Consider the following 26,807-nt stretch of genomic DNA (forward strand, 5'->3'; position numbering starts at 1 on the left):
TCCGGTGGAGATCGGCATACCCAGTCCCCGAACTCTAAATTTCTCAGCAGAAATGAATGACGACGGACTGAGAGCCGAGCTAGATCTTGCCGAAGAAAGAAGAGAATTGGCATGCATAAAAGCAGCCAAGTACAAGGAGCAAGTAGCCCGGTATTACAACCAAAGGGTGAAGAAGCTGCAATTTCAAGTGGGAGATCTCGTCTTGAGAAACAACGAAGTAAGCCGAGCAGAAAAGCTGGGCAAGCTCGAACCCACATGGGAAGGTCCGTATCGGGTGTCAGAAGTCCTCGGCAAAGGGTCTTACAAATTGGCTCACATGTCAGGAGAACAGGTACCCCGAACATGGCACATTTCCAACCTCAAAAAGTTCCATTTGTAAGAGACAGTCCGGTCAGTCAGTCTTGAGTCCTGTTCAGTCAATGTGCTTTATTTGGTTTACTTGGTCTTTATTTGTCTCTGTGCGTTTTGTCTGTGTGTTTTGTCTGTCTCTGTGCGTGTCGTCTCTTACAAATGTTACTGAGGTATCTTGTTCTTCGAAGGCTGATCCCCTTCTTAGAACATATACAAGCTAACGATTGTGAGTCAAAGCTTCTAAAGAGGATACAAGACCACAATTCAGCTTAAACAAGCAGTTCGTCTAAAACGAGCTGCAATAAGCCAACGATTGTGAGTCAAAGCTTCTAAAGAGGATACAAGACCACAATTCAGCTTAAACAAGCAGTTCGTCTGAAACGAACTGCAATAAGCCAACGATTGTGAAGTCCAAGCTTCTAAAGAGGATACAAGACCACAATTCGGCTTAAAAATCAAGCACTTCGTCTGAAACGAACTGCAACGAAAGTCCGATTCTCGCGATAAAACTTGCCTGAATTAGGACAAGGGAAAGTCCGATCCACGCGATAAAACTCGCCGAATTAGGACAAGGGAAAGTCCGATCCCCAAATTAGGACAACGGAAAGTCCGATCCGAGCGATAAAACTCGCCAAATTAGGACCAAAGACGAGTCCGGTCAAAGATGTTTATTTCATCAGCCCAAAGACGAGTCCGGTCAAAGATGTTTATTTCATCAGACCAAAGACGAGTCCGGTCAAAGAAGAGTTCACTTCATAAGACCGAGGACAAACATCAACTTACCCCGTACCTTTTTCCAGAATGCCGAAGTAATTCACTTCGCTTTCCGGGGGGGGGTAGTGATGGAGTACGTACTAAACAAGCCCAACAGCAGTAAAGCCCATCAGCCTAAAGCCCAAGAAAGAGTATCAGTTCGGCATGACTAAAGAGTTCAGTTCGGCACAACCAAAGAGTTCGGCCCCAGCCTACAGCTCGGTAAAAGCCAACCAATCAAACTCTGCTCTCAGGTCGGCATCAAGCTCTACTCTCAGATCGGCAAAAGCTGCTCGGCAATAATTCAGCAGTTCGGTCTCAGTATTCGACCGAACTAGGAGACAGTGGACTCATGCAGGATTTCCACCTCCACTACACCCACGATCTATTTAGTGGTGTCAAGCAGTCATTAACTCATGCAGGATAGTGGACCCATGCAAGATCGCCACGATCTCCACGACATCCACTACCTAGTAAATGGCTGCATGCCACGATCTTGGTTCAATGTATAAATAGAACCTAGATCAGATAGATAGGGTTAAGTTCTGTTAGACTCTCTCACTCTCTAGAGAAAATACAAAATAGCAAGTCTGTATTGTAAGCTGTAAGAAAACAGATCAAGCAATACAACTCTGCCCTCATTTCTTCCCGTGGACGTAGATTTACCTCAGTAAATCGAACCACGTAAAATCTCTGTGTCGTGATCTGCATCTTCCTGCATTCATCACCATCATAAATTCGCGGATTCATCAATGATAGAATTGATGATTATGAATTACTACTATAAATCTATAATTCATTGGCGGTTTAAGAACAAGTTTATCCCCTGTATCTCACTGTCACCGTAGTGTCCAGCTCTTCCACTTCTCTCGCAAATCTCCCCTCGAATCAATTCTCTCTCTCGATTGCGCCGTGAGGATGTTCAAATTTCTCAAAGAAGTCGTCGCCGGATCGGGCGCCGGCCTCAAGGATCTTCCCTATAACATCGGCGAGCCCTACTCTTCTGCGTGGGGCTCCTGGGTGCACTATCGTGGAACCTCTAAGGTGCCCCTCTCGCTTCCATTTCATCCTTTGAAATTACGTTGCTTTGCTAGTTGAATTGCCTTTTCTTTCACTGGTTTTTCACATGCTCTGATTCCTCGACATCAAGGTTGCTTGTGCGAAGCTGAGTAGTTTCTCTAGGGACGGCTTTACTTGTTTTGCTGGAAATTTATGACTTGAGGATGGCTGTCGAGCTGCAATTTGGAAAAAGTTGATCGTTTATTAGATCGGATTTGCATTGCCGTAAAATGAAGTTTGTGGTTCTCTGGATGTCTACAGGGCACTGGATTATATATGTATTTTTCTGAAGTACTGAGATCAATTGCAAAATAATAGTATTAGAGAGTAGTAGTCTCTTGTGGAAATTTTCATCTTCACCGTGCATAACTAGGGGTTGAAGAGATAAGGATTCGGACTGAGTATATTTTTATCTCCATGAGATCTGAAAATGCTCTAGCCTATTTTGGCTGGATCATTCTAATTTGTATTAGATCATCTGTTGCAGTTCACTTGTTGTTCCTCCAATAAGTGTAAAAGGCTTGCTCACTTGAGTGTAACTGGAAGTTTGCGGTCTCTAATGAAACTAGAGTAGCTTGACACAATAGAATTCCCCTTTTGCTGTACCGTAGTTTATCAAGGACGAAAAATTAATGACGAGGCTAGATAAATACAATTTCCATTTTAGGATCCTAATATCTAATTTGTGTCCATTTGGAGTTATATACACAATTTTATCAATGGCGTATGTTGGCTTAGACCAAAAAACCGCCATAGAGTGTCTAAGTAAATGAGATTAGTGATAGTAATCTCCTTATCCTTGAGATTTAGAGGGGTCCAATAGTTCTCTCCGTACCTTCTTCTGAACTACCTGTCTAGTGTCTAGTGTCAACTGTCTTCACCTTCACATAGTTCTATTTATTTTGAAGCCTTGAAGGTAATTGTTACATGTCACTGACTCTCTGTTCGCACATTTGACTGTAGCGTTCTTAATAACCATCTTCTATACACAACTTAAAAAGAAGGAAACCAAAATAAAACCATGTCCCTTGAAATAAATATTGGAATTGGTTGTTGTTTAGTTAGGTATGCTTGTGACTAGGGATTATTCCTGGCTTCACAAATTGTACTCCAGTCACCACTACATGACTACACAGTACACACATGTGACATGCCACAACCTTTAGAATCGTCTTTTTTGTAATGTTCATTCTACTGAATTGTGGTGTAAGTGTTGATTAAAGAATTGGAGAAAGGGATCGTAGCTGTGATATCTGGTTAGTTCTATTAACATGATAGATAGTTAAAATTTTATATAAGTGTTGCGATTTTGGGGCTAAACTGAATTGGTGTGTAGAAAAAAAACCTGAATTGGTGTGTATATTTGACTTGATTGACATTTTCATGCACAACAATATTTCAAGACCCTAGTCAGCACTTGTCATCTGGGCTTCTGATTCTCCCTAAAACTTAGTAAGAGCTAAATTGGGGGTGGGGCTGCTGATTCTCCCTACAAATAGATGATAAAGTGTTCTGAGTTTAGGGCCCCCAATCAAGACCACCAAAACATGGTCTGGACCTACTGTGTAACATGCAAAACTCAATGCTACTTATCTATTCAGGTCTTGTAGATAAGTTAAAAGATTCCTTAATCCCCTCAGGGCCAACTGTAGTCAATTGATGAAAGGATTGCATCTTCAATATTCAGAGAAAACCTTAATTTATGATCTAGAACCTGAAGACCCAGGGAACATAGATGGGGTGACCATGATGGTTTCTTGGTGCTTGATGGATGCAAAGGAGTTGCATTCAGTTATTTGGTCTTGCACCATGAATTTAATGCAAATTCCTGTCAGCTTATATGCATAAATGCTGTGAGAGCAGTTTTATTTCTGAAATGAGCCACACATCTTATCTTCCGATTCTTGTTGTTGAACTGTGTTCTTTTCCTTGATGAGGACACATATACACATACACATACAAAATGAACAAAATGAAAAAGAAAAATATGTTGAAATTAGGAAAATATTTTTTTCTGAAGATATGACAGAAAATGACCAGAAGTTATCACTTTGCTGATCAAACTTTATTATCTTGATTATCATAATCACTTGCTTAAGAAACTACTTTGTTTTTGCATCTCCACTACAGCATATGTAAATGACTAAGACACTCATTTAGTAGTTTGCACAAATTTTACTGTTGATGTGTGCCTTTGTTTCGGAATTTGTGCATATTCTTGTTGAAAATTTGTTGGTACTTCTTAATTAGCATTCGCATTAACTATTCAGATCGTCTCTTACTATTTTCTTTTCTTTTTCTGCTCTATTTATTTTACAGGATGATGGAGCACCTGTCTCAATATTTTCTCTTTCAGGGAGCAGTGCAAACGATGGACATTTGGTTGCTGGCCGTAATGGTGTTAAACGCTTGCGAACGGTAAGCTTCTGGTGGGTATTTCTATTTGATGTTTCTTCTTTTTGCACTATTGTGGTTTGACTACCTTCGTTTATTGTTCAATTGTGAATCCATGATCCATAGCAGGTGTCTTTCTAATCATTTACTTAAATATCCTATTCGAAATTCAATCCTTTTGTAGTTTGATTTTACTAAATTCTTTTGCTACTTATTATACATTGCCAGCCTCTCAAAATGACCTATTACTAGTGTGTAGAACACTGCTGATTTCTTCACTTGCTGTAAACTTGCCATATATTCAAGTATCTAAGAGCTAAGATTAAATAGATCTGGACAGTTTGCATGATAATGTTATGATGTAAGCAAAAATCTTAATTACAAATGAAAGATAGATGATGTCCTGCTTGAAATTTGACTTGAAAATTTATCTTCCTTTGTTAATGATATACAATTTACTATTTTAACCTAGTTTGCTAAGACCTTTCCAAATAGAAGCAAAAAGGGGGGGTATATAGCTGAGCTTATAAGCTCTTTGAAACAACTTACAAGTTGTTTAGGTTTAGGAGCTCATAATCTCTTCAAAAGTGTTTGGCAAAATAAGCTACTACCTCCGTCCCTGAAAATTTGTCATCTATTTCCATTTCCGTCTGTTCCTAAAAATTTGTCACCTTTCACTTTTACCATTTTTGGTAGTGGACCCTACGTTCCTCTAACTCATTCACACTTACATTTAATTATAAAACTAATATACTATAAAAATAGGACCCACATACCACCAACTTTTTCAACCCACTTTCTATTACATTTCTTAAAACCCGTGCCGGGTCATATGGTGACGAATTATTAGGGACAAAGGGAGTACTAGGAAACTTCTGAGATCTAAAATTAAGTTCAACAGTGCATACGCTCCCATATAAAACAAGTCCCTAATCCCTATCTTATTTTTTTGTGATCTTATAATCCACAATTAATTTACAAGAACTAAAAAATAACCCTATTATGTTTTGTTTCTTCAAACATATACCCTCCCATTTCATCTACCCCCCTCTCTTTCTCTAACTCACAATTCTGTGTCTAACTTATAAGCTCCATTATCCAAATACTAAGACAACTTATAAGCTCTTGAGATATTACATCTTATGAGATCTTGAAATATCTTATAAGATGTCTAAAATAAGCTTGGGCAAACACCCTCTCATAAATGAAACCCATGATAAAAAGATACCTTAAATACCTATAGATGGTATATTTTGAATTTGGAGCCTTTACTTATGATGTTGTTTCTCAACCGAGGATCATGCAACTGCTCACATCTTTTTCTTGACAACATGCCTTCATTTTCTACAATATCATTCCAGTTCTGGGATTGGAATGCAATCTGGTTAACTCAGGCACTAATCTGACTTTCTACTATTCTCACAGTTCATGTAAATTTCCTTTCAGGTTAGACATCCAAATATTTTGTCATTTTTACACAGTACTGAGGCTGAATCTTTAGATGGTTCTACTACTAAGGTGACCATTTATATTGTGACTGAACCTGTTATGCCTCTTTCAGAAAAGATTAAGGAACTGGGGCTGGAAGGCAGCCAAAGGTGAATTGAATCGTTCTTGTTAATTGCAGTTTCAAGAATTTTTTATTGACAATATTTCTTTTGTTTAAACTGGTGATACATAAATCGTGTATACTCTGATCTGATGTACCTTGTGCCATGATTTTTGGAAAGTGGAAAAATGTAGTCAGATAGATGGTTAACATTTTTATTGTTAATTGTTTAAATCACTGGCCTTATTATAACAATTCAGAATTTCTGAGAACCTATTTTTGAGATATTTAAGTTGAACTTATCCTTGGGTTCTCTCCTCATGTTTTCTGGAATTAAAAGTTGAAAGAGTTTACTCCTGCCTTTGTCAGGGACGAATATTACGCTTGGGGATTGCACCGGATATCTAAAGCTGTGAGCTTCCTGAATAACGACTGTAAATTGGTATGCATCTTAAAAGTCAATGTTAGGAGTAAAGGCTGATGAACAAGAATATAATATAGAATCTGGAATCAGAAATGCTCGGCTTTATTGAAAGAAACTGAATAGCAAAACAAGAAAGGGAAATCCTCCGCAGAGGCCTAATCCTCACGAAGGAGGCCTACGAGAAAAACTCATCCAATAATGATCTCTCCAAGATGATCTCTCTATTAGGAGACTCTCTCTATATATAGGCAATTCTAGTGTTAAAATAAAGGAAACCGAATAACAAATATTTGAAAAGCATAAAAATAGGAATCAGCTCTCTCCCTTAATCTTCTCCACCTGCTTCCTCCTTTCTCTCTGCCGGCCCAACCATCTTTCTCTCTCCCCCTCCTCCAATCCGTATCAACTGCCTCACCCTCAAAACAGCCTTGCCCTCAAGGCTGAGCTCAAAACTGAAACCGATTACATTGTTCAGTGGAGGCTCCCATTCATGCTTCTGGACAGGAGGTGAAAAGCTGAACCAAGGAATGTGCCCATGAACAAGAAGAAGTAGATACATGATTGTGGCCAGCTCAGCCGCAGCGGCATGAACTGTACGTAGTAGCAAAGGGAAGAAGGGCTGAAACAGTGAAATATCAGCACTCGAGAACCACAACGGTGTTGTCACCACTGTTGGTGTAGGCAGATTGGTAGGAGATGGCAGAGGCACTAAAACAGAAATATGAATAGGCTGTTGTACTACCAAGGGTAGGGGTGTTCTATTGTCCGCTTTGGTATCGATATTAGGGTGGATTGTTGACGTGGTAATAGGCGGTATCTCCGGGAGGGCTGTTGTAGACAGGCTAGAGGACAGCAATGGTGCTGTCACGATGGGTAGGATAGCTGCAGAATTATTGCTGGTTCTGGGTGGAATTTTTGGCTGGTTTTTGGCAACAGAGACAGTAGAAAAAGGATCCTTACTACTGTACTTGGATGAATTGCCAGTGACGCAGCTTCCTGATGTGATGGTATCACCAAAACGTTGCAAGAGCTCTTGAACAAACTTGTCCCACGATAAGGAGGGGCAGCGACGAATGAGCAATTGCTTCCAAGGCTTGGCAGGTCCGTCTATGGCGAGCATGGCAACGTCGACACGTCTATCCGATGATGTTTTGTTGACGAGGAAAAATTGGTTTGCCCGCGCGAGCCACGCGAGAGGCTCAGATCCACCAAAAGTTGGCATTGGCGACGTTGATTTGTTTCCGGCTGACACCGAATTAGATTCCCGATTTTCAGAGGATGCACCGTCCTCCGGCTTTGCTCTGAACTTGTGGTTGAGGGCCGCGAAACCCGCACGCATTTCCTCTATCATGGAGTCGAGTTTTGACCCCAATGCCGAGACCCGTTCGTTCGTCTGCTGGAGCTGGGCGTTGAGTTTTGCAGTAGCCTTCTCCAAACCGTCTAGGCGTGAATCGCCCCTAGAGTTGACCATCGTTCACCGCACCAATTGTTAGGAGTAAAGGCTGATGAACAAGAATATAATATAGAATCTGGAATCAGAAATGCTCGGCTTTATTGAAAGAAACTGAATTGCAAAACAAGAAAGGGAAATCCTCCGCAGAGGCCTAATCCTCACGAAGGAGGCCTACGAGAAAAACTCGTCCAATAATGATCTCTCCAAGATGATCTCTATATTAGGAGACTCTCTATATTAGGCAATTCTAGTGCTAAAATAATGGAAACCGAATAACTAATATTTGAAAAGGATAAAAATAGGAATCAGCTCTCTCCCTTAATCTTCTCCACCTGCTTCCTCCTTTCTCTCTGCCGGCCCAACCATCTTTCTCTCTCCCCCTCCTCCAATCCGTATCAGTCAAGCCTTAGCATATTTTGATAGGAGTAAAGGCTGTCACTCAATTAACCAATCATGAAGAGAGATTGACAGAATATCTAACTCACACTTTGGCTGATATTATTAAAATAGAAGGAAATGAACAAGAATGGAAGTAACAAATGATAAAAGAAATCCTCCGAAGAGGCCCAAGATAATCCTCCGCAGAGGCCTACGAGATAACTCGTCCTAAACTGATACTTTCCAAGCCTCCCCCAATCTACCAAGAATCTCACTATTTATAAATGATTTAATGCAGCAAAACTAATCATGAAACTGAAAAAACAACTTAACAAGATTGCCTATTTCTTCTCCCATATCTTCTCCATTAGTTAGCTGTACAAACTAACCACTCAACTAGATTTGTGGGCTACTATCTCTCTTCCATTATCCGTATCAACTGCCTCACCCTCAAAACAGCCTTGCCCTCAAGGCGGAGGTCAAAATGGAAACCAAGTACTTTGTCCGGTGGAGGTTCAAACTCATGCTTTCGGGTAGTAGCTAGAGCATTGAACCATAGAAGATGGCCAACTATATGAAGGAGTTGCAGCCTATCCAGATAGGAGAATGGGTTGCCTGCTGATGAGAATAGAGACCCCGGAAAGGAAACCACCATAGGCGTGGACTTGTGGGCAGCGGAAACTAGACATCGCAGCAGGGAGAACGGAAACTGAATCTGCAAATTATTGGGGTTGGCAGACAACAGAGGTGCTGTCATCATGGCTGTTGTCAGTGGAGTCGATGAAACCATGAGTTTGGTATGGTCAGCAGTAGCCGCAGAAACTAAACGCTGCAGCGGAGTCAAGAAAGGAGGTTGAAACTGCAGAATATCAGGGCTGGAGGTGGACAACAGCGGTGCTGTCACCGTTGATAGTGTAGGTGGAATTGCTGGTGAAGGTGGACTGGTAGGAGATGGTAGAGGCACCAAAACTGGAGGTGGAATGGGCAGTTGCACTGGCAAGGGCAGGGGCATGGGCATGCTATTGATCTCTTTAGTATCGATATCAGTGTGGATTGCTGACGTGGTAATAGTTGGTATCTCCTTGCAAACAGCAACACTCTTGGGTTTCCATCCTTCTGAATCACCAAAACGGCGCAACAACTCTTGTGCGAATTTGTCCCACGACAACGAAGAACAACGCATGAGGAGTAATTGTAACCAGGGTATTACTGGTCCGGATATGGCGCTGATGGCTACGTCGACACATGTATCCAAAAGTATCTTGTTGATGAGGAAATATTGGTTTGCCCGTGCAAGCCAGGCAAGAGCCTCAGATCCATCAAACTTTGGAAACGTCATCGTTGGAGACACAAAAGACTCTCGAAACTCCAACATGAAATCCTCAATCTGAGAACTCAAAGCTTTGATTCGATCTGTCGTCTTTTGCATCTGCAATATAGCCTTCTCCAATCCAACCACAGCAAGAGTGGCTTCTGTCCGAGAATTAACCATCGTCCACGTTCACCGCACCAAATTGATAGGAGTAAAGACTGTCACTCAATTAACCAATCATGAAGAGAGCTTGACAGAATATCTAACTCACACTTTGGCTGATATTATTAAAATAGAAGGAAATGAACAAGAATGGAAGTAACAAATGATAAAAGAAATCCTCCGAAGAGGCCCAAGATAATCCTCCGCAGAGGCCTACGAGATAACTCGTCCTAAACTGATACTTTCCAAGCCTCCCCCAATCTACCAAGAATCTCACTATTTATAAATGATTTAATGCAGTAAAACTAATCATGAAACTGAAAAAACAACTTAACAAGATTGCCTATTTCTTCTCCCATATCTTCTCCATTAGTTAGCTGAACAAACTAACCACTCAACTAGATTTGTGGGCTACTATCTCTCTTCCATTATCCGTATCATATTTTCTTAACAAATTTTCCTTCGTAGAATTGTTGAAGTAAATATGGTTTAGTATTACCAGGACAAAAACTATTTGGTGGTGATCAATTCCAGTTATTGGAAATACTTAATTTATATCAAGATTCAAGCATGATATTTTGGTGTATTGGTTGCATCAGGTTCATGGTAATGTTTGCATGGCTAGTGTTGTTGTCACCCAAACTTTGGACTGGAAACTCCATGCATTTGATGTTTTATCTGAGTATGATGGGAACAATGAAGCTGCAACAGGACCAATGCTTGTGAGTTCTCGGTTTAATTACTCTTCTTTTGCCATTCTTCATCTGCAATACGTTGGGACATTAAAAATTTTCTTGGCCTAGTCAAGAGAAAAATAGAACTGATTGCTAGATATGAATGATATTATGACAACTCATAACACCATCTTATCAAAAGAATTTGCAATCTGGATCTGTAATTTGTTAATAAGGGCTTTACTGTCACCCTTCTTTATATGTTTAGTTTAAACATGTCCTAGTCTGCTGTTTCAGAATCAGTTTAAGATTTCCATATCTAAGTATGCAGGGGGAAAAGCTGACCCTTGCAGACATATGCATTTGGTGAAACATGTGAAATCATGCCTGAAGGCATTAGCTTTAGTTGGCCCCATTTCCCTTAGGTTTTGTGTTTCATGGAATTGATAATGTCATAAATATTATTACTGAATTTGAAGAAGTCCTTTCTGATATTTTCTCCAACCACTTTCCAGTCATTGTTGAAAATCTAGTTCATGTATATAAGTAGACCAATTCATTTTCATTAGCGCACATGGCATGCTCCAAATGTACTTGTAAAACATATTGGAAATTGGAATAGAGAGGATGCACTGTTTCATTGATTTAGTATATAATTAATAGGTTACTTAGACCTCCGATCTGCAATCTATTTGGTTTAGTTGTTGAAAATATGTGGAGATTGATACGATCCCTGATTTAAGAAGAGTATATTGACCTTTTCCAAATAGCTATTGCTTTTTAAAATTATCTTCAGGAAATGTTTTCTGAAAATAAACAAAGCTGATGAAATTTCACGCTGGAAAATATGAAGAGGTTCTCGTACAGAAGTTCATAATTTTATAAATATGAATGAGATTCATATTTAGAACTTCTGGAATTTTGTAAATGGAACCTGTTTGGAACAATGCGATTTATTGCAATAAGTTTATTTTTTCCTTGTTCATTTTTCTTTTCTGCATTTTAACAGACAACATATGTTGTGCCTTCTAATGCATATTGCTCATTTAATATATGCTTAGTGAAAAATTCATTGCTGCTGCCTTGCTGCTTTTTCACTGAAGGCTATGTTAGATGATCTAATGGCTATTTCTGCTTTCTGTTTCTGCACGATTCGGGAGACAGCAATATGAATGGCTTATTGGTTCCCAATACAAATCAATGGAGTTGTCAAAATCAGATTGGTCAGCTATCAGAAAGTCTCCGCCTTGGGCTATAGATTCTTGGGGCTTGGGTAAGTGTGCACGTATTTCGGAATCTTGAATGGGCATATATGTGAAACAGAGGCTGTAAACTATGAAAAAATAGTAAAATATGAGTAGAGTCTGTGTGTGTGCACTTCCAAGTTGCTCTCATATGTTCTTGCAGAAGTTTAGTGATCTCTCTGAATCAGAAGTGCTTGTTACATTTAACTACGACTCATTCGTCTATATAAGAAACCTAGTCAAAGAAACATTTATCCTAAATTCCTAATCCTCGAAATTATTAATTGGATGTGATGTAAGGTTTATTTTAACTTAATTGTGGGTTTGCTGATTTATGATGGTATCTGAACTAAATTTTCAGGTTAATATAGAAATTTCTGCGTTTTATTTGTTATAAATGGGAAATTCATTTGATGTAGTTAGAAGCACAACTTATTGTCAATTCACAAAATCAATCTCCAAATCTACTATCATTTGAAATATTCTCATGAACGGACGAACCCAACAAAATTCTCTAGTATACATAGACACAACGATTTTTTCAATACATAAGGTCATACAACCAACATATTCTCATTTGCAAACCTACTGTCTACAAGTACAACTCATTGAGTGCATCTCTGGGAAATCTCGTGAAAATATTTTCAGTGCTAGTAACGCTGGATCTATAAAAGTCTGTTTGAAAATAATGCCACTGGTTACACTTCAATCCTTCCTTATGAGTTCATCTCATTTACCTCCCTTATTTGGAAGCTATTCCACAATTGAAAACTGTTTCTTGGGTTATATGGTTTTCCTGTTCACTATGCAGCTATCTTTTCATTTTCTTTCTTTTTACACAAAAGTGTTGAGGTTCTATATGGATTATTAAAATATTATTCTTTGTTTTGGTCCTTAGGCTGCCTGATTTACGAGCTCTTTTCTGGAGTAAAACTGGGTAGAACTGAGGAATTGCGGAATACAACTAATATTCCAAAGGTGAGATTGTTTATTTACCTTACCTTACCTTACCATACCATTCTTCCAACTTCAGTGTCATTTTGAAACATATTTCTGCTATTGTTTGTCTTTAATAAAAAGGCAAAGACTAATTTGAGTTGCTTTAGCATCCATTTAATTTGATAGTTTGATTTTCATTTAGCAATTGTTTATTCTTCCTTTAATGACAGTCCTTACTTCAAGATTATCAGCGTCTCTTGAGTTCTATGCCTTCTCGCAGGTTGAATCCATCAAAGCTTCTAGAGAATAGTGGTGAGTTCTTTTGACTTTGAGTTCTAGATTTCATCTTTCAGTTTAGTCCTGTTATAATTAAGTTTGTCTCATTTTGTCTTTGTACTCTGCATGTTGATGGATGCATTTTTTAGCTTTCCAATATTTTGTAATCTCAATGGATGCAGTTTATTATAGCTCCCGCCATTATCTTTTCTCTTACTCCTGCATGCAGTATTAATGTTTGGAACCTACCAATTTTATTATTCTTTAATGAGATATCATCTTCCTTATCCTACATCTGTTGCTTTGTATGTTACTATTTGTTTTAATCATTTCAGCATATGATGTAGCTTGGAATTTTTGAAAAACTTCTATTCTGATCATATAATTTAGTGCTTGATTATCCTTTTAGTTTGCCAAGTATTGCATGTTGTGAACCTATGCCCCCTTCACAAAAAAACGTTCTGCAACTTGATATGTTATGGGTTTATTTCTTGTTCGGGTTTGCTTCTGGAAACCATATTAGGATATCTTCCAAACAAGTTGGTTGGAGAGACGCTTGCCTTGCCAAAACCTCCTTTTCTGGTTGATTGGATCCCGGACAATTGTCAATCCCGTATGGCGGCTTATGATGGTCTGCCCGATTACCGTCATAGTGATATGGCGTATCGGTATGGCGGTCAATAATTAAATAAATAAAAATAATACTTATATATTTATATAATAATTCAAAAAATTAGAAAATAATAAAAATATAATATCTAAAATTCTTAAAACAATTAATAATGCATAAAATAACAACCAATTATATAAAAGTTTAATAATTCAAGTCCAATAATCAAAGTCTCTAGTTCAACAAAACACAAAGCCATCATAATTAACAATAATAATAATAATGTCTAAATTAAAATCATCATCAATACTCAATAGTCATTAATCATCATTCCCAACATAGTCATCTTCATCTTCATCTTCATCCTCATCCTCATCCTCATCCTCATCCTCATCCTCATCCTCATCCTCATCCTCATCAATATGGTATATGTTGCGGTGCTGGGCGAAGCAGAAGGGCATGGTGGCGGTGGGTAGCAGCGCCTAGTGGCTGGCCGGCGACAACAGGGGCTAGGGGGAGGCAGCATTGAGTTGATTTTATGTGAGAGATGGTGGAAATAGGGTTTACTTCAGATTTTAACTTTTAACTTAATGAGTCATCTTTTTAATTTAATGGGTCGGTCTATAAGGGTTAATTTGAGCCGGTCTCTAGTTATTGGGCTGAATAGTAAAAAATTGGATTAAAAAAAATTTCAAAATTGGAGATAAAAAAGTCAAAATTGGAGGTAATAGTCAAAATCAACGCCATGGCACCACGCCTGTGGCGGACGCCACAAAAAAATGCTACAAACCGGCGTGGGGTTGGCGTTTCCACCACCGAACGCCACGCCATAGTGCCATGGCACCGCCGTACCAGTATAATTCTTTTAAAGTTTGTGACTGACCTGTAAACCCTTTTCTTTTTTCTTTGAGATCTACAATTTTTCCAAAGTCTTTTATTTCATTACTGGATATACATTTTACATTTGCCTTTGATGCCATCTGGAGCCTGCTTTTTATCAACAGAGTAGCCTTGGCTGACATCACATGCTAATGGGGATATAACGTATGTTAGATTTTTCTTATGAAATCAACAATATATATTGATCATCTATTCTCTCTTGAGTTGATTCATAAGTGAGGCTGTTATAGATTGTTTTTAAATGAGTACTTCAATAGGGGTTTCATTTCCCTTTGTGAGTGTGTTTGTTGTGTGTGTTCTCTCTCTCTTTTTGGGGGTCTATATTATTCTTTTTAGTGGTGGGTAGGGGCAGGTTTTGCTGTAACATTTCATTATTCTAAGCACCTTTGCTCTGTTGAATAACTATATACGCCTGGAACCTGTCACGTCCCCAACCAAAGCTCCGCTGATTCTTGTTTTCAACTGTATATGAACAATAAAATTAGTTAATATTTCTATTAAAAGACCAACTATAGAATATCCTTGAATTCTCTGTATGTTAATCTTTAGCTTCTAATTGAGTTTTACTTTTTTTGTTTGTCTTCATTTGGGAAAATTTTCTGCTAATCAGATTGCATCCACTGTGTTGCTTGAGTTTTCCACTAATCTTAAAATTTGTATTCTTGGAATATTTTTTTTTCTTCTCTTACAAGATTAGCAATCCTAATTAATGCAACACAGAATGTTCTTGCACATGACTTTGCATATTCTTTCTTTACTTCGTAATGTAGAATCTTTTTCATGAACTGTAGTCTGGCTATGTATTGACAGAATATATCCAAAATAAGTTGGTGGACACGATTCAGTTTATGGAAATCCTTAACTTGAAGGATAGCGTAGAAAAGGATAACTTTTTCCGCAAGCTTCCAAAACTTGCGGACCAGCTGCCTCGCCCGATAGTTCAGAAGAAGGTATCTCGTTAATTCTGAAATCTTTTAATGTTAATCTTAGCCCTGTCTCTGATTTACTGCAATTTTTTGTTTTCTCTAGCTGCTTCCGTTGCTAGCATCAGCATTAGAATTTGGTTCAGCTACTGCACCCGCTTTGACGGCATTGTTAAAAATGGGCTCTTGCCTTTCACCAGAAGAATATGGTGCTAAGGTTTCTATTTCTTAATACTCCAGTGGGAGGTTCTTGTGTCTCGCTTTGGTTTGTGTGAGCTGTATTCTCTAAAAATGGGGCACATAATTTCTTGTTATTGAACTTATTATCACTTTATTTCTTTTTAGATATTACCAACAATTATCAAACTTTTTGCTTCACATGACCGTGCTATTCGTGTTGGTCTTCTTCAACATATTGATCAATATGGAGAGTCATTATCTGCACAAATGGTTGATGAGCAAGTAAGCTTTTATGTGATTATTTGTAATGCGCACAGTTCAAATATGCTATCTACAAGATTGGGAAGTGAAGAAGATTGTTGTTCTGTTCTAGGTTTACCCTCATGTTGCGAATGGGTTTTCCGATACATCTGCTTTCCTAAGGGAACTGACACTAAAGTCCATGCTTGTCCTGGCTCCAAAGGTAAGTGCAACTTCTGTGTACATGTTTAACTCATACATAACTACATTGTGTCCAGTAGCACCTGCTACTTGTAGGGTCTGTTTAAGGTTAATCACAAACTTGTGGATGAATTTTCCCTATCATGCTCATTCGGTGTTACTATTTGATAACTTTTTTTCTGCATCCCCTATTCCACTCTTGAGTAGATACAATCCTGAAGTCCATGATACTGTTTGGTTGTCAAGGATTTTTCGTTGAAGCTTGATTGCTATGCCGTTAACTTATAGTATGATATTGTCATATATATATATATATATATATATATATAGTAATTTAATTTTTGAGCAGTTTAACATGCCAATATGAGGGTACAATGGTTTTGCATTTAAGTGAAGCACAGACATAGCAATTCGAATCATTACAATAGTTAATATGCATAGGCTGATAATAGGAGTTAAACAATGGTTATTTCCTTTGCATGGTTCATTGACTTTTTCCACCTATCAATTTATTAATCTTCTATCTATTTTCTATGCAGCTGTCGCAAAGAACAGTATCAAGGTCATTGTTGAAGTTTCTTTCGAAGCTACAGGTTTGCACTCTATGTGTTTGACAACCACTTCTTCCTTAGTTTTGCCTGTATCCTATGATATTGTCTTTAAAGCGTTGGGGTAGGATTTTAGTGTCTGTATTTGTTTGTGATGCAGGTTGATGAAGAACCTGCCATTCGTACAAATACTACCATACTACTTGGCAATATTGCTAGTCACCTTAATGACGGGGTCAGTAGTAAGTTTTCCATCCTGATTATCCTTTGTAGACCTCTAAGAAGTTAAACCTTACTTTTTGACCATTTTGCTGGTTCTTTGATTCCTTTGATTTGTTGGAAAGCAGACAAGGAAAAGGGTGTTGATAAATGCATTCACAGCTCGAGCTTTGCGTGATACATTCTCTCCGGCCCGTGGAGCAGGTAGAGCCTTACTTGTTTTCTTGACCTTATATTATCAGGTTCTGTAATAAGGAAATTTTTTAGTTAGCCTCTTAGAGTCTTTCTTGTATTTGTCTTTAGCCTTTTGGCTAGGGCAAGTTCCTCCTCAGCATGTTCATCCCCATGGACTTAAAAGGCTCCCCTCTTTTTTTTGTGTCCTCTCCTCTGCACTCATGCTACATCTTTTCCTGTCAGGTATTATGGCCTTGTCAGCCACTAGTTCTTATTATGATGCAACTGAGATTGCAACTCGCATTTTACCAAACATTGTTGTGCTGACAATTGACCCTGACAGGTAGTATTCTCTTCTAATTGATTAATCTATTTGTTGGATCCTTGATCAGTATCATGTACCTAATCGCTCTCTCTCTCTCTCACTCTCTCCAATATATTGTTTAGATTCTTTCATCAAATATATACCTCATGCCTTGCTGGGGGTCATGTCTTGATATGACTTAGGGTTCTTTTTATACTTTACGCTACCAGAATTCCTTAAATATATTTGAGTGATGTTTGGTTAGTAAAAATTGAATGGAAAATTTTCCATGGTTCTGTCTTCTGCATTATATGATTCATCAGCATTCCTGATACCTTTCGTGGCTTGTAATAATGTCAACAAGAGTTTCATATGGACTTGTTTGTTGTCTTCTTCATTTTCATCTTGCTTAATTACGATACCTAATCGAGCTGCATGTGCTGTTATTCATTTGCTTGTTGCAGTGATGTCCGGTCAAAAGCATTCCAAGCTGTTGAACAATTTCTGCTATTAGTGAAACAATTCCAAGAGAAGGTTTGTACCCCCTCTTCCCCACCCTTCTTTTTAATTAGATGTATTTATTTGCTCTTTTGATTGTTCGCAGACATCTGGGGATGCCACGAGTGCAGCTGGAACACTTTCATCTCTGCCTGCAAATGCTAGTTTACTTGGGTGAGTGAGCTTTTTCTAAATCTCTGTTTTAATATATCAATGATCCTGAGACCACCTTTGCTGAGTCTGATAAGCATCAGCGCGAATAAGAAATTGGAGGTCATCCCACCATTTCTTATTGAACACCCCTTTCTCTTATGTTTTTCTTGAAACTACAGTTGTAGACGTGCATAATGCACATCGATATATAGACACATTAAGCATTAGAACCTGAAAGGAATATGCTAAGAGATAAATCATTTTAATCGGAGCTATGAGGCTTAAGGTTACAGGGATTTGTTAATACATTGCGACAAAACAAAGTACAATGAAGTGGAAGAAAAGTAAAAAATCCCCATTCTATGATATCTTTACTTTTTAGCGCAATTATGGTTGTAATATGAGTCAAAATGGTGATAAAGATAAAAGAAGGAACAAGGAAGCAGGAAGGAACAAGGAAGCAGAAAGAAATTGATTGAAATAAATATTGAGCAAGAAAACAGAAAGACATCCTCATCTTGCGAGGCCCTACAGTGATCTGCTGCCCCAAATTCCTCTTGTGAGGCCTACAGCTGATGCTTTCCCAAAATACTCAACGGATAATCACAACGCTAACTAATAACTATTGAAAGACCTAAAAACTTGAACCCCACGCAAAAGCCTGATCCGTCTCTTTGTTTTGGCCCTAAGTAACGTAATCCCAAATAACTATATATATAAAGGAATTAACAGATAACTATGAATAAAACTTCAAATGATAAATGGTATAAGGATGACTATCACGTCCATCAATTAAATGGGGAGCAGTGAAGTTACTAAATTATGAATAAAGAATGGGAAAAGGGAAAAGTTAATTGAGATTCGATATAGATATGCACATTTTAAATTTAGGGCAAATAAACTATTATGCTCGTGGTATAACAATGTGCTTTGTTAGTTTGTTGTGAAAATTGCTCTGGTGCCATATGTAAATACAAGTGGTTTTGAACTTAGCATATGTAGTCTCATCCATGACCTTTAAGTTGTTGCTCCTGTAACTCTTCTAAAGATATGCAGCCACGTGTCATTTTCTAATTCAAATGTCTGGTGGCCGTTTGCTGTGGGGTACAGTAAAGACCTGTGCACCTTCTGTTCTTTTTTATTAAGATATTAGCTTTCAGTTTCAATGGGTACTCTTTCTTATTCTCATGTTTGTGTAGATTGGCCTTGCTATAAAGTAATGCTTGGCTAGTAAGTGAAACATATACATGTTCACCTTCCACCATGGCAGAAATTTTACCTAAGTATTTTAGTTTTTATGTATTTATGCTCAGACCTTATAGTCATTATAAATGGTGATGCAGATGGGCGATGAGTTCTTTGACTCTGAAAGGCAAACCTTCTGAACAGAGTACCCTTGTTTCAACAAGCTCAAGCGTGCCTCTTTCATCTTCAATCTCCAATGCAAGCTCCGGTGCGTGGGATACTGGATCATTATGGAAAATTCTTTTTTTACCTACGCTTGTCATTGTGCATTTCTTGGGTGGACATGGTCGGTACTGATATTTGTATTTGGATGTCACAGTGACCGATGATGCAAACATAGCACAAAGCCGAGTAAATTCCAGGACAGATTTAGCTGATTTATCTGATAACCCTCAACCTGCATCACCTACGTCGACAGATGGTTGGGGAGACACTGATAATGGGATTCGTGGAGAGCAGGATAATGACAAAGATGGCTGGGATGACATTGAACCACTGGAAGAGGCCAGACCATCAGCAGCTCTTGCAAATATCCAAGCAGCTCAAAAACGACCTGTTTCCGCACCAAAAACCCAAGGTAATATCCTCATCTCTACATCCATCATTAACGAAAATAATAAGTGTGTGTGTTGGCCAAGCGGTAGAGGGATTAACGTTCACCGTGGTGTGGCATTTAAAAATTTATGTTTATTTGCCAATAAATAAATAAAATAACGAATCAGAGATGGCATAAAATGTGCTCTAGAAAGGAGTTATGCTAATAGAAATCCGAAATAGGCATAGCGACTTTATCCTGCCTTTTCCACGCCTCTCTCCTGTTAAACTTCTGAGAGCATTACAGAAGTTACTTTGGAATTGTGGTATTTTTTTCAGCTATAAATTCAAGACAAAAGAGCACATTGAAGGCGAGTAAAGATGATGACGACGACTTGTGGGGTGATGTAGCTTCGAATACAAAATCCAGCAAAGTAGTGGATGAGGATGATCCTTGGGGCGCAATCGCTGCACCTGTTCCCAAATCATCTTCCAAGTCTTTGAATCTGAAATCTAGTGGTTCTTCCAGCGATGAACTTTGGGCGTCCATTGCTGCGCCTCCACCTACAGCTGGGCACAAGCCAATGTCAGGTGGACGAGGCCGAGGGGCCAAACCTGCTGCCCCAAGGCTAGGTGCTCAAAGGATAAACAGAACATCATCAGGTAATCCAAATTAGGTGCCTCAGTTTAGACGAGTCAGTAAATGTTGTGTGTTTTTTTTATTTAGATGATTTTGTGTTGTATTTGTCTACTTTAACCATTTGTCAATTGTAATAGAATGCATTTCAATGAAAAGCATATTCTTTCTTTTTACCTTGTAAAAACACTACTGCTATTCTTTCAACTCGAGAAGTTTTACTCATTGCTTGAGAAGACTTGTCAAGTAATGCAATACAGTCTGTTTTTTTTCTTTCTCAACTCGATTATGTGTTTGTGCTATACTTCTACATCTACTTGGTATATAAAATTAGTCTGCAGTTTAAAAATGCAAAAAGTGGTCAGTAGCACTTCACAGAAGTTGTAAGCACCACTGCAACAGTCAATAATTGATATCAAGATTAGGACTTTATCTTTGTGAACCAATTGATTTAGTTTAGGTACGCGTACGAGACCGGTTAAGACGACGAGGAGAGCATATCACTGACCGGTGCCACGGTAGTAGTTAGAGATGCCCAAGGTTTCAGTTCCGGCGGTTAACCGTGAAACCGTAACCGCCGGTTCCGGTTCCGAACCAGAACCGTGACTTTTTTCTTGAACCGGAACCGCCATATTTTGAACCGCTGGCCGGTTGCGGTTCTAAATTTTTCGAACCGAAACCGTGCCGGAACCGCCGGTTTTGGACGGCTCCAAACCGGAACCGTGAAAAATCGTCGAAAAACCGTGAAATCTAGCCAGAACTGTGAAAAACCGCCGAAAACCGGCGGTTCGGAACCAGAACCGTGAAATAGCCTCACGGTTCGGTTCCGGTTCCACATTTCTCGAAACCGGAACCGCCGGTTACGAACCGTGGGCATGTCTAGTAGTAGTTGGTGGAGAGTTGGCATCAAAAGTTGAAAGGAAACAAAGGAAGGCATTGGATCATGTTTTTGGTTAAAGGGAAGATGTTGAGGAAGACAAAAAGAGAATGATGATGGATGCTTATAGTAATGTGCATATACCTACAACTACAACTACAACATGGATCCCGGCTCAACTGAAGGTCGTACGTACAACATAACATCCCTACGAACGACTGGAATCTCGAAACTTAATGCCCAATTGATGATTCTCAGTAAAACTTGCTTCTTCTTTACAACCCAATAACAAGTAATCATCAAGAAGCCAAAACTTTTCAGCCTATCTTCCCATGTCAAATAATGTGTGAATGAAGTATAATGTGCTACCTCATATTCCAACCCTAAACTTCTTCAACCTACACACAATGAAATCAAAGGATTATCCTAAAAATCCCCTCTCTCACAACAATTAAATAAACAAACAAACCAACCAACCTGTGGCAGATTCATTAGTTCATAGACAGCCTTTGTTGGAGTCAGCTCATTATCGACAATGCGAGCGACTGCTGTCAACACCGGCAGCTTAACCTTATATTTCTGTGCTAATGCAATCACAGCTCCTGCTGTGGATACGCCTTCAGCCACCTGAAAATCATAGTTGCTCAACTTGTTAGGACTTCACATCAACTTTGGGTTTAATTCAAGTGGTAGTTCTCAAGGCACCTGGTTCATAGAACTGAGAATGTCATCAAGTTTTTCACCAGATCCAAGACGAACACCAACCCTTCTGTTTCTTGAAAGATTCACAAAACACGTGAGCATGATGTCTCCGTTTCCAGACAAACCGGTCAGTGTCGTGGACTTGGCTCCCATCTGATTAGAGATTAATAAGAATCAAGAAATTGATCGAAAAACACGTGCACATAGGACTAGAACTCCAAGATTCAAAAGCCTTTAACAAATCCATTGAATGTGAAATTTTATTTGTAAACAAACAAACCTTTGTTGCCAGCCATCTTATCTCAGAGCACCCTTGTGTGACAAGAGCTGCCATGGAATTATTTCCGAGATTAAGCCCTTCTACGATCCCAGCAGCTATAGCGAGTACGTTCTTAAGAGCACCTGCAATTTCAACCCCTGTAACATCACTGTAACATCAGGTGTTACTGCTGCGCATACATACATTTCACACACTCTGTGAAGCGTGCACGTGAAGATCAAATCATTAGTTCTATTATTACAACCTTGAAGTGTTGATTCTCATGTTCCTAGAAGCAAGAAGTTGCTGAACAGCATTTGCCATCTTTTTGTCCTTCGATGCCACCACCATCGCTGCACATACACATACACGAACACAAGTTGAAGTCGGTTGAGATCATGTAATTAATATGTAGCACCTAAAGCAAGGCACCTGTGGGCAACTTGTTCATCAGCTCGAGAGAAAACGAAGGCCCGGATAGAACCACGTAGGGCTGGCGAGGATTTCTGAGTGCACGGGGAATTATTTGAGACATCATTCTATATGTATTAAGCTCCAAGCCTTTGCTGAGGGAAATAAAAGGCAGGGTGGGATGAACAAATTCAGCAATGCCCTCGAGGAACGAGGCACTGAACTGCAGCAAGAGGCATTCGATAAGAAAAAAGACAATCTAATTGCAAAAAGAAGAAGAAATGCAACAACCTGGACAGGCACAGCATGGAAGCAAAAGTCAGCACCCTGTAGAGCTTCTCTAGCATCTGTGGTGGCAACAACATTCTCTGGCAGCTTGTGTGTTGGAAAATACTTACTGGAGCAAAAGAGGAACACACATGCATATGTATTACTCCTAGTGTATAACAAAACTGAATGAATAAGAATTACTGTATGTAGCGGAGTACCAATTAAGATGAGTCTGATTAATGGATTGACAAACTTGAGCATCTCTTACAAGCAAATTAACTTGTAGCTGAGATTTTCTATCAGCAACATGAGCTGCCATAGCAGTTCCAAAAGAACCACCTCCAAGCACCACAACCTAAGCCCACCAACCATTACTACATAACTTTGCCAAACAAGGAAAATGACCAAAGAAACAAGAAAATAAGTAATCAAAGAAAAATATTTATATACTCCCCCAGTTTCATGTTAATTGAGTCATTTTTCTATTTTGGAAAGTTTCAAGATAATTGAGTCATTTCTATTTTTTACAAAAAGTAACCGTCTCTCTTATTTTATTCTCTCTTCATTTTTCTTTCTTTATTCTCTCTTGCCTTATTCCCTATCCATTTAACATACTATTCTCAATTCTCGTGCCAAAACTCAATTCTCGTGCCAAAAAGAAGCGCTTCTATTAACAAGGAGCGGAAGGAATAATACTTCATTCGTTTCCTAAAAATAGAAATTCTTTCATTTTTAGTCCGTTTCCTAGAATTAGAAACTCTCCGTTTTAGGAATTGAACTGCACAATCCTGTTACTAATTTTATATTGAAACTCGTGTTTCTAAAAGTTTGTATTTTTAGAAAACAAGAATTACTAATTCACCGATAGAAACACAAGACAAGAGATAATAAAACATGGAAGAGAAAGGAGACCTTTTTGGTGCGTTCAAGAACGTCGGTTTTGGCCTTAGAGCGCAATGAGCGGGACCACCGGAGGAGCTTTTCCCACGCCACACGGACCACCTTTCTTCGGTCTCTGGTCTTCTCGCTCTGCTCGTCCGCGGGCAGCTGCGGGGGAAGCGGGACGATGACGTCATCGGCGGCGCAGAGACAGATGGGAGGCGCGGCGGTGGAGGAGCGGGGGAGAGGGAGAAAGAACCTATTGGGATTGCGTCTGAATGGTGGGAAAGAAGAGAGTGAATTGTTGGGTGAAAATGGCGGCTCGAAGAGTGAAGCAGCCATTTGCAGCACCTTTTTTTTGTTTCTGATTTCACTTCTTCAAATACTCCATATTGATGTGCCTTCTTTTATCTAATATCTGCACCCCACGTGTCCACGCTCACAAATCCCTTCTCTTTCACCTTTTTCTTAAGTGTTTTGCTATTTATATTCTCATTTTAACTTATTACTGATTTTAAGAAATTATCTGATTTTATATAAAAAAATGAGTTAGTGAAAAATGGACCTTACTTTTATATATTAATTTAATAATAGAATGTGATGATGTGTCCCCTTACCTAAAATGAAAAAAAAAACAAATATGACTTTAAATCACGAATATCCTAAAATAGCAAAATCAGACATTTTTTGACAGATGGAGGGAATATGAGTTACCAAAATAGTTTCTCAGTGTTGGGGTTTGCACATACTCAGTCCCTGAACTTTAAAAATACCGTGAATGATATTTAGAGTTTGATATTTGTTCGCATTTTTTTTTATTTTACCTTTTTTCCTTATATTTTTGACATAAATGCTCTCAAGCCATTGAGAGATTTACTCATGTAGCTCTTTACATGTGTTCAACTTTATGTGTATTCACACACTATATTTGTTTAATTATGATGTTGTGGCAAATTCAAAATAACCACGAGCTTACAAAGCGAACGAACATATAAAAAGGAAATATCATATCATTGTGATATTGTGCAGAGAGTAGACATTCAAGTATTCAAGATTGTGTCAGACAACAACCTGACAGATCCATTCACAAAGGCACTACCAGCCCAGACGTTCGAGCGTCTCGTGGATGGAATAGGAGTTCACCTAATCCGAGACCTCAACTCGCTTTCAATATAAGTGGGAGATTTTTGGTATTTTTGCATTCATTTAGTGTATACTTGAAAGCATGCTTGAGTATAAATGAGAGATTGTTAGAATTTTTGTATACTATTGTAAAGCATTTTTTGAGTGCTTATATAATGTAAAAACTCTTCGTTTATTTTTCAATGAATAAAACAGATTATTTTAGTTACAATTTGTTATGTATTTACATTTAATGGATATTTTACATATTTAAATGTATAAGAAACAAAACAAGTACTTCCTCCGTTCCATAGTAATGGAGGCGTTTCTTTTCGGCACGGAGATTAAGAAAATTATGTTAGGTGAGTTAAAATAAAGAAGAATAAAGTGGAAAATGAAAAAGGTAGAGAGATGAAGAGAGAATAGAGTAAGAGAGAGTAAAGTAGGTGTGGAGAAATGTGTTGACTTTTACTAAAAACGGAAATGACTCTATTACTATGGAACGTACCAAAATGACTCTATTACTATGTAACAGAGCGAGTATGAGTCTTTTTTTAAGTAGACTGGTTGTGGGCGTCGTTCAGTTTAAGGTAACACAATCAGTTCTTGATAAAAGGAAAAACAAGTTTCACAACCTAGATACACCTGACTATCCAACCAAGCTGCTCTAGTGGCTTGGGAGTTGATATCAGGGAGCTTTCACTTCCTAGGAGGTCGCAGGTTCGAATCCTAGGAAGTGCAGATTTGGGGATTAATTTCTCCTTGGGCACAGGCCCCAGCATGACAACGAAGCGCACCTACGGGGTAAGACGCTTCACCTCCAACTGTTTGGTCGGGGGTCCGAGTCACATCGGAGGGTAGATGGGGAACCATCGTCGATCCTCCTAAAATTGAAAAAAAAAAAAAAAAAAAAAAAACCTAGATACACCTGACTACCTATCGTGAAAGGGTTGAAATGTGAGTTCGTTTATTTTCAAGCCTTAACGAAATAAGATGGCACTATAACACTGAACGGATCTAACAGAGATACATGTCTTAATTGCTATCTACTGAAAGACGAATGTCTCGATTACCAACATTTCTTAATCAATGTATTTAGCCTTGAGCATACAACATTAATTATGCATTGCTTTGATCTATCAAAATGTGCAAATTTTTCGCATTCTAAGAATCTTGATATTTTAGGTAATGGTGATTAGTATCTAGCGATGCTAGGATGACTATTATGTTGAATCGCGCCCCAGTGAATTTGGTTTGATAATGTTCTCAAGAGGAGCTTGAAATAAAGTTTTATTATTCTGAATCTAGCTAGTTGGAATTTTATCCACAAATAATAAATAAAAATTTCTTACAAAGTCCACTCTTGGAGTAATAATTAAGTCAATAACAGACTTCAATTCTTTAATTGACATTTATATCTTAAGCACGAGAAATAATTAAATCACCGAGGAATCCCGAATTACTTGTAATTTCTGATTTGGATTAACAGTCAATATTATTATACTGTATTGACGCGAAATAATATTCTATTTAGGCCTAGATTAAATTGGGGCTCAATTTAATTATTTTAAGCCAAATAGATGTGGCCTGAATCCAAATCCCCATAGATCCATGTCTGGCCAAATACATAACTTTATAAAAAGGAGAATATATGAGAGACAATGAGTACACCGTTCATAATTTTCGTCCCTCTGATAGAGTAGGGATCGAAATTTTCTCTCCCACACCTTGTGGGATTCTGTCTCTTCTCTATTTAAGTCCTATATATTTTGATAAGCTTAGTCCACCCTACGATCAAATATAAGTTTGGGATACAGTTATAACATCTGTGGTCTAGTACTAAAGATCTTCACATAGAAAAGGAGCAAGCCATCTTCGATTCTTTGTAGAATCATGGGTATAATTTATCTATGTACTATTGATACACTTTTTATTAGCACTAAAAATACCTGC

At 38.5% G+C, this 26,807-nt stretch overlaps 2 protein-coding genes across 4 annotated transcripts; one reads left to right on the forward strand and one right to left on the reverse strand.

Annotated features, from left to right (window-relative positions):
* The first annotated feature begins 1,927 nt into the window (after positions 1–1,927).
* On the forward strand, positions 1,928–20,521 carry LOC121745103 (probable inactive serine/threonine-protein kinase scy1). Of its 3 annotated transcripts, none has more exons than XM_042138883.1 (21): positions 1,928–2,148; positions 4,483–4,581; positions 6,004–6,155; positions 6,476–6,548; positions 10,435–10,557; positions 11,674–11,782; positions 12,652–12,731; positions 12,923–13,004; positions 15,289–15,428; positions 15,508–15,618; positions 15,747–15,863; positions 15,955–16,044; positions 16,562–16,615; positions 16,731–16,805; positions 16,918–16,993; positions 17,207–17,306; positions 17,732–17,801; positions 17,872–17,939; positions 19,262–19,371; positions 19,483–19,740; positions 20,037–20,521. In XM_042138883.1, exons 1-21 carry the CDS (start codon positions 2,023–2,025, stop codon positions 20,372–20,374), a joined length of 2,451 nt encoding a protein of 816 aa, XP_041994817.1. In that variant the 5' UTR covers positions 1,928–2,022; the 3' UTR covers positions 20,375–20,521. The 3 variants fall into 3 exon arrangements, with proteins under 3 accessions (XP_041994817.1, XP_041994818.1, XP_041994819.1); XM_042138884.1 differs by having other exon boundaries at positions 2,132–2,148; positions 4,483–4,592; XM_042138885.1 differs by lacking the exon at positions 1,928–2,148 and having other exon boundaries at positions 4,484–4,581; positions 6,119–6,155.
* Positions 20,522–21,247: 726 nt separating this feature from the next.
* LOC121745585 (glycerol-3-phosphate dehydrogenase [NAD(+)] 2, chloroplastic-like) lies at positions 21,248–24,117 on the reverse strand. Its single transcript, XM_042139541.1, has 9 exons — positions 23,766–24,117; positions 23,072–23,208; positions 22,875–22,980; positions 22,605–22,806; positions 22,438–22,525; positions 22,194–22,341; positions 21,917–22,066; positions 21,689–21,838; positions 21,248–21,609 (listed from the first exon to the last, which is right to left on the reverse strand). Exons 1-9 carry the CDS (start codon positions 24,072–24,074, stop codon positions 21,595–21,597), a joined length of 1,305 nt encoding a protein of 434 aa, XP_041995475.1. The 5' UTR covers positions 24,075–24,117; the 3' UTR covers positions 21,248–21,594.
* Positions 24,118–26,807: the final 2,690 nt, after the last annotated feature.

The sequence above is a fragment of the Salvia splendens genome, chromosome 8, assembly GCF_004379255.2.
Source record: "Salvia splendens isolate huo1 chromosome 8, SspV2, whole genome shotgun sequence".
NCBI classification, from domain to species: Eukaryota; Viridiplantae; Streptophyta; class Magnoliopsida; order Lamiales; family Lamiaceae; genus Salvia; species Salvia splendens.

What these genes read in the sequence shown, in the direction of transcription:
- LOC121745103 (XM_042138883.1), top strand. Translation starts at nt 2,023, where the DNA reads ATGTTCAAATTTCTCAAAGAAGTCGTCGCCGGATCGGGCGCCGGCCTC. An exon ending in GGGCTGGAAGGCAGCCAAAG is followed by an intron (nt 6,156 to 6,475) that starts GTGAATTGAATC and finishes TGCCTTTGTCAG; the next exon opens with GGACGAATATTACGCTTGGG. An exon ending in CTGCAACAGGACCAATGCTT is followed by an intron (nt 10,558 to 11,673) that starts GTGAGTTCTCGG and finishes TTCGGGAGACAG; the next exon opens with CAATATGAATGGCTTATTGG.
- LOC121745585 (XM_042139541.1), bottom strand. Translation starts at nt 24,074, where the DNA reads ATGGCTGCTTCACTCTTCGAGCCGCCATTTTCACCCAACAATTCACTC. An exon ending in TCCATGCTGTGCCTGTCCAG is followed by an intron (nt 22,807 to 22,874) that starts GTTGTTGCATTT and finishes CTCTTGCTGCAG; the next exon opens with TTCAGTGCCTCGTTCCTCGA. An exon ending in ATGAGAATCAACACTTCAAG is followed by an intron (nt 22,342 to 22,437) that starts GTTGTAATAATA and finishes CTGATGTTACAG; the next exon opens with TGATGTTACAGGGGTTGAAA.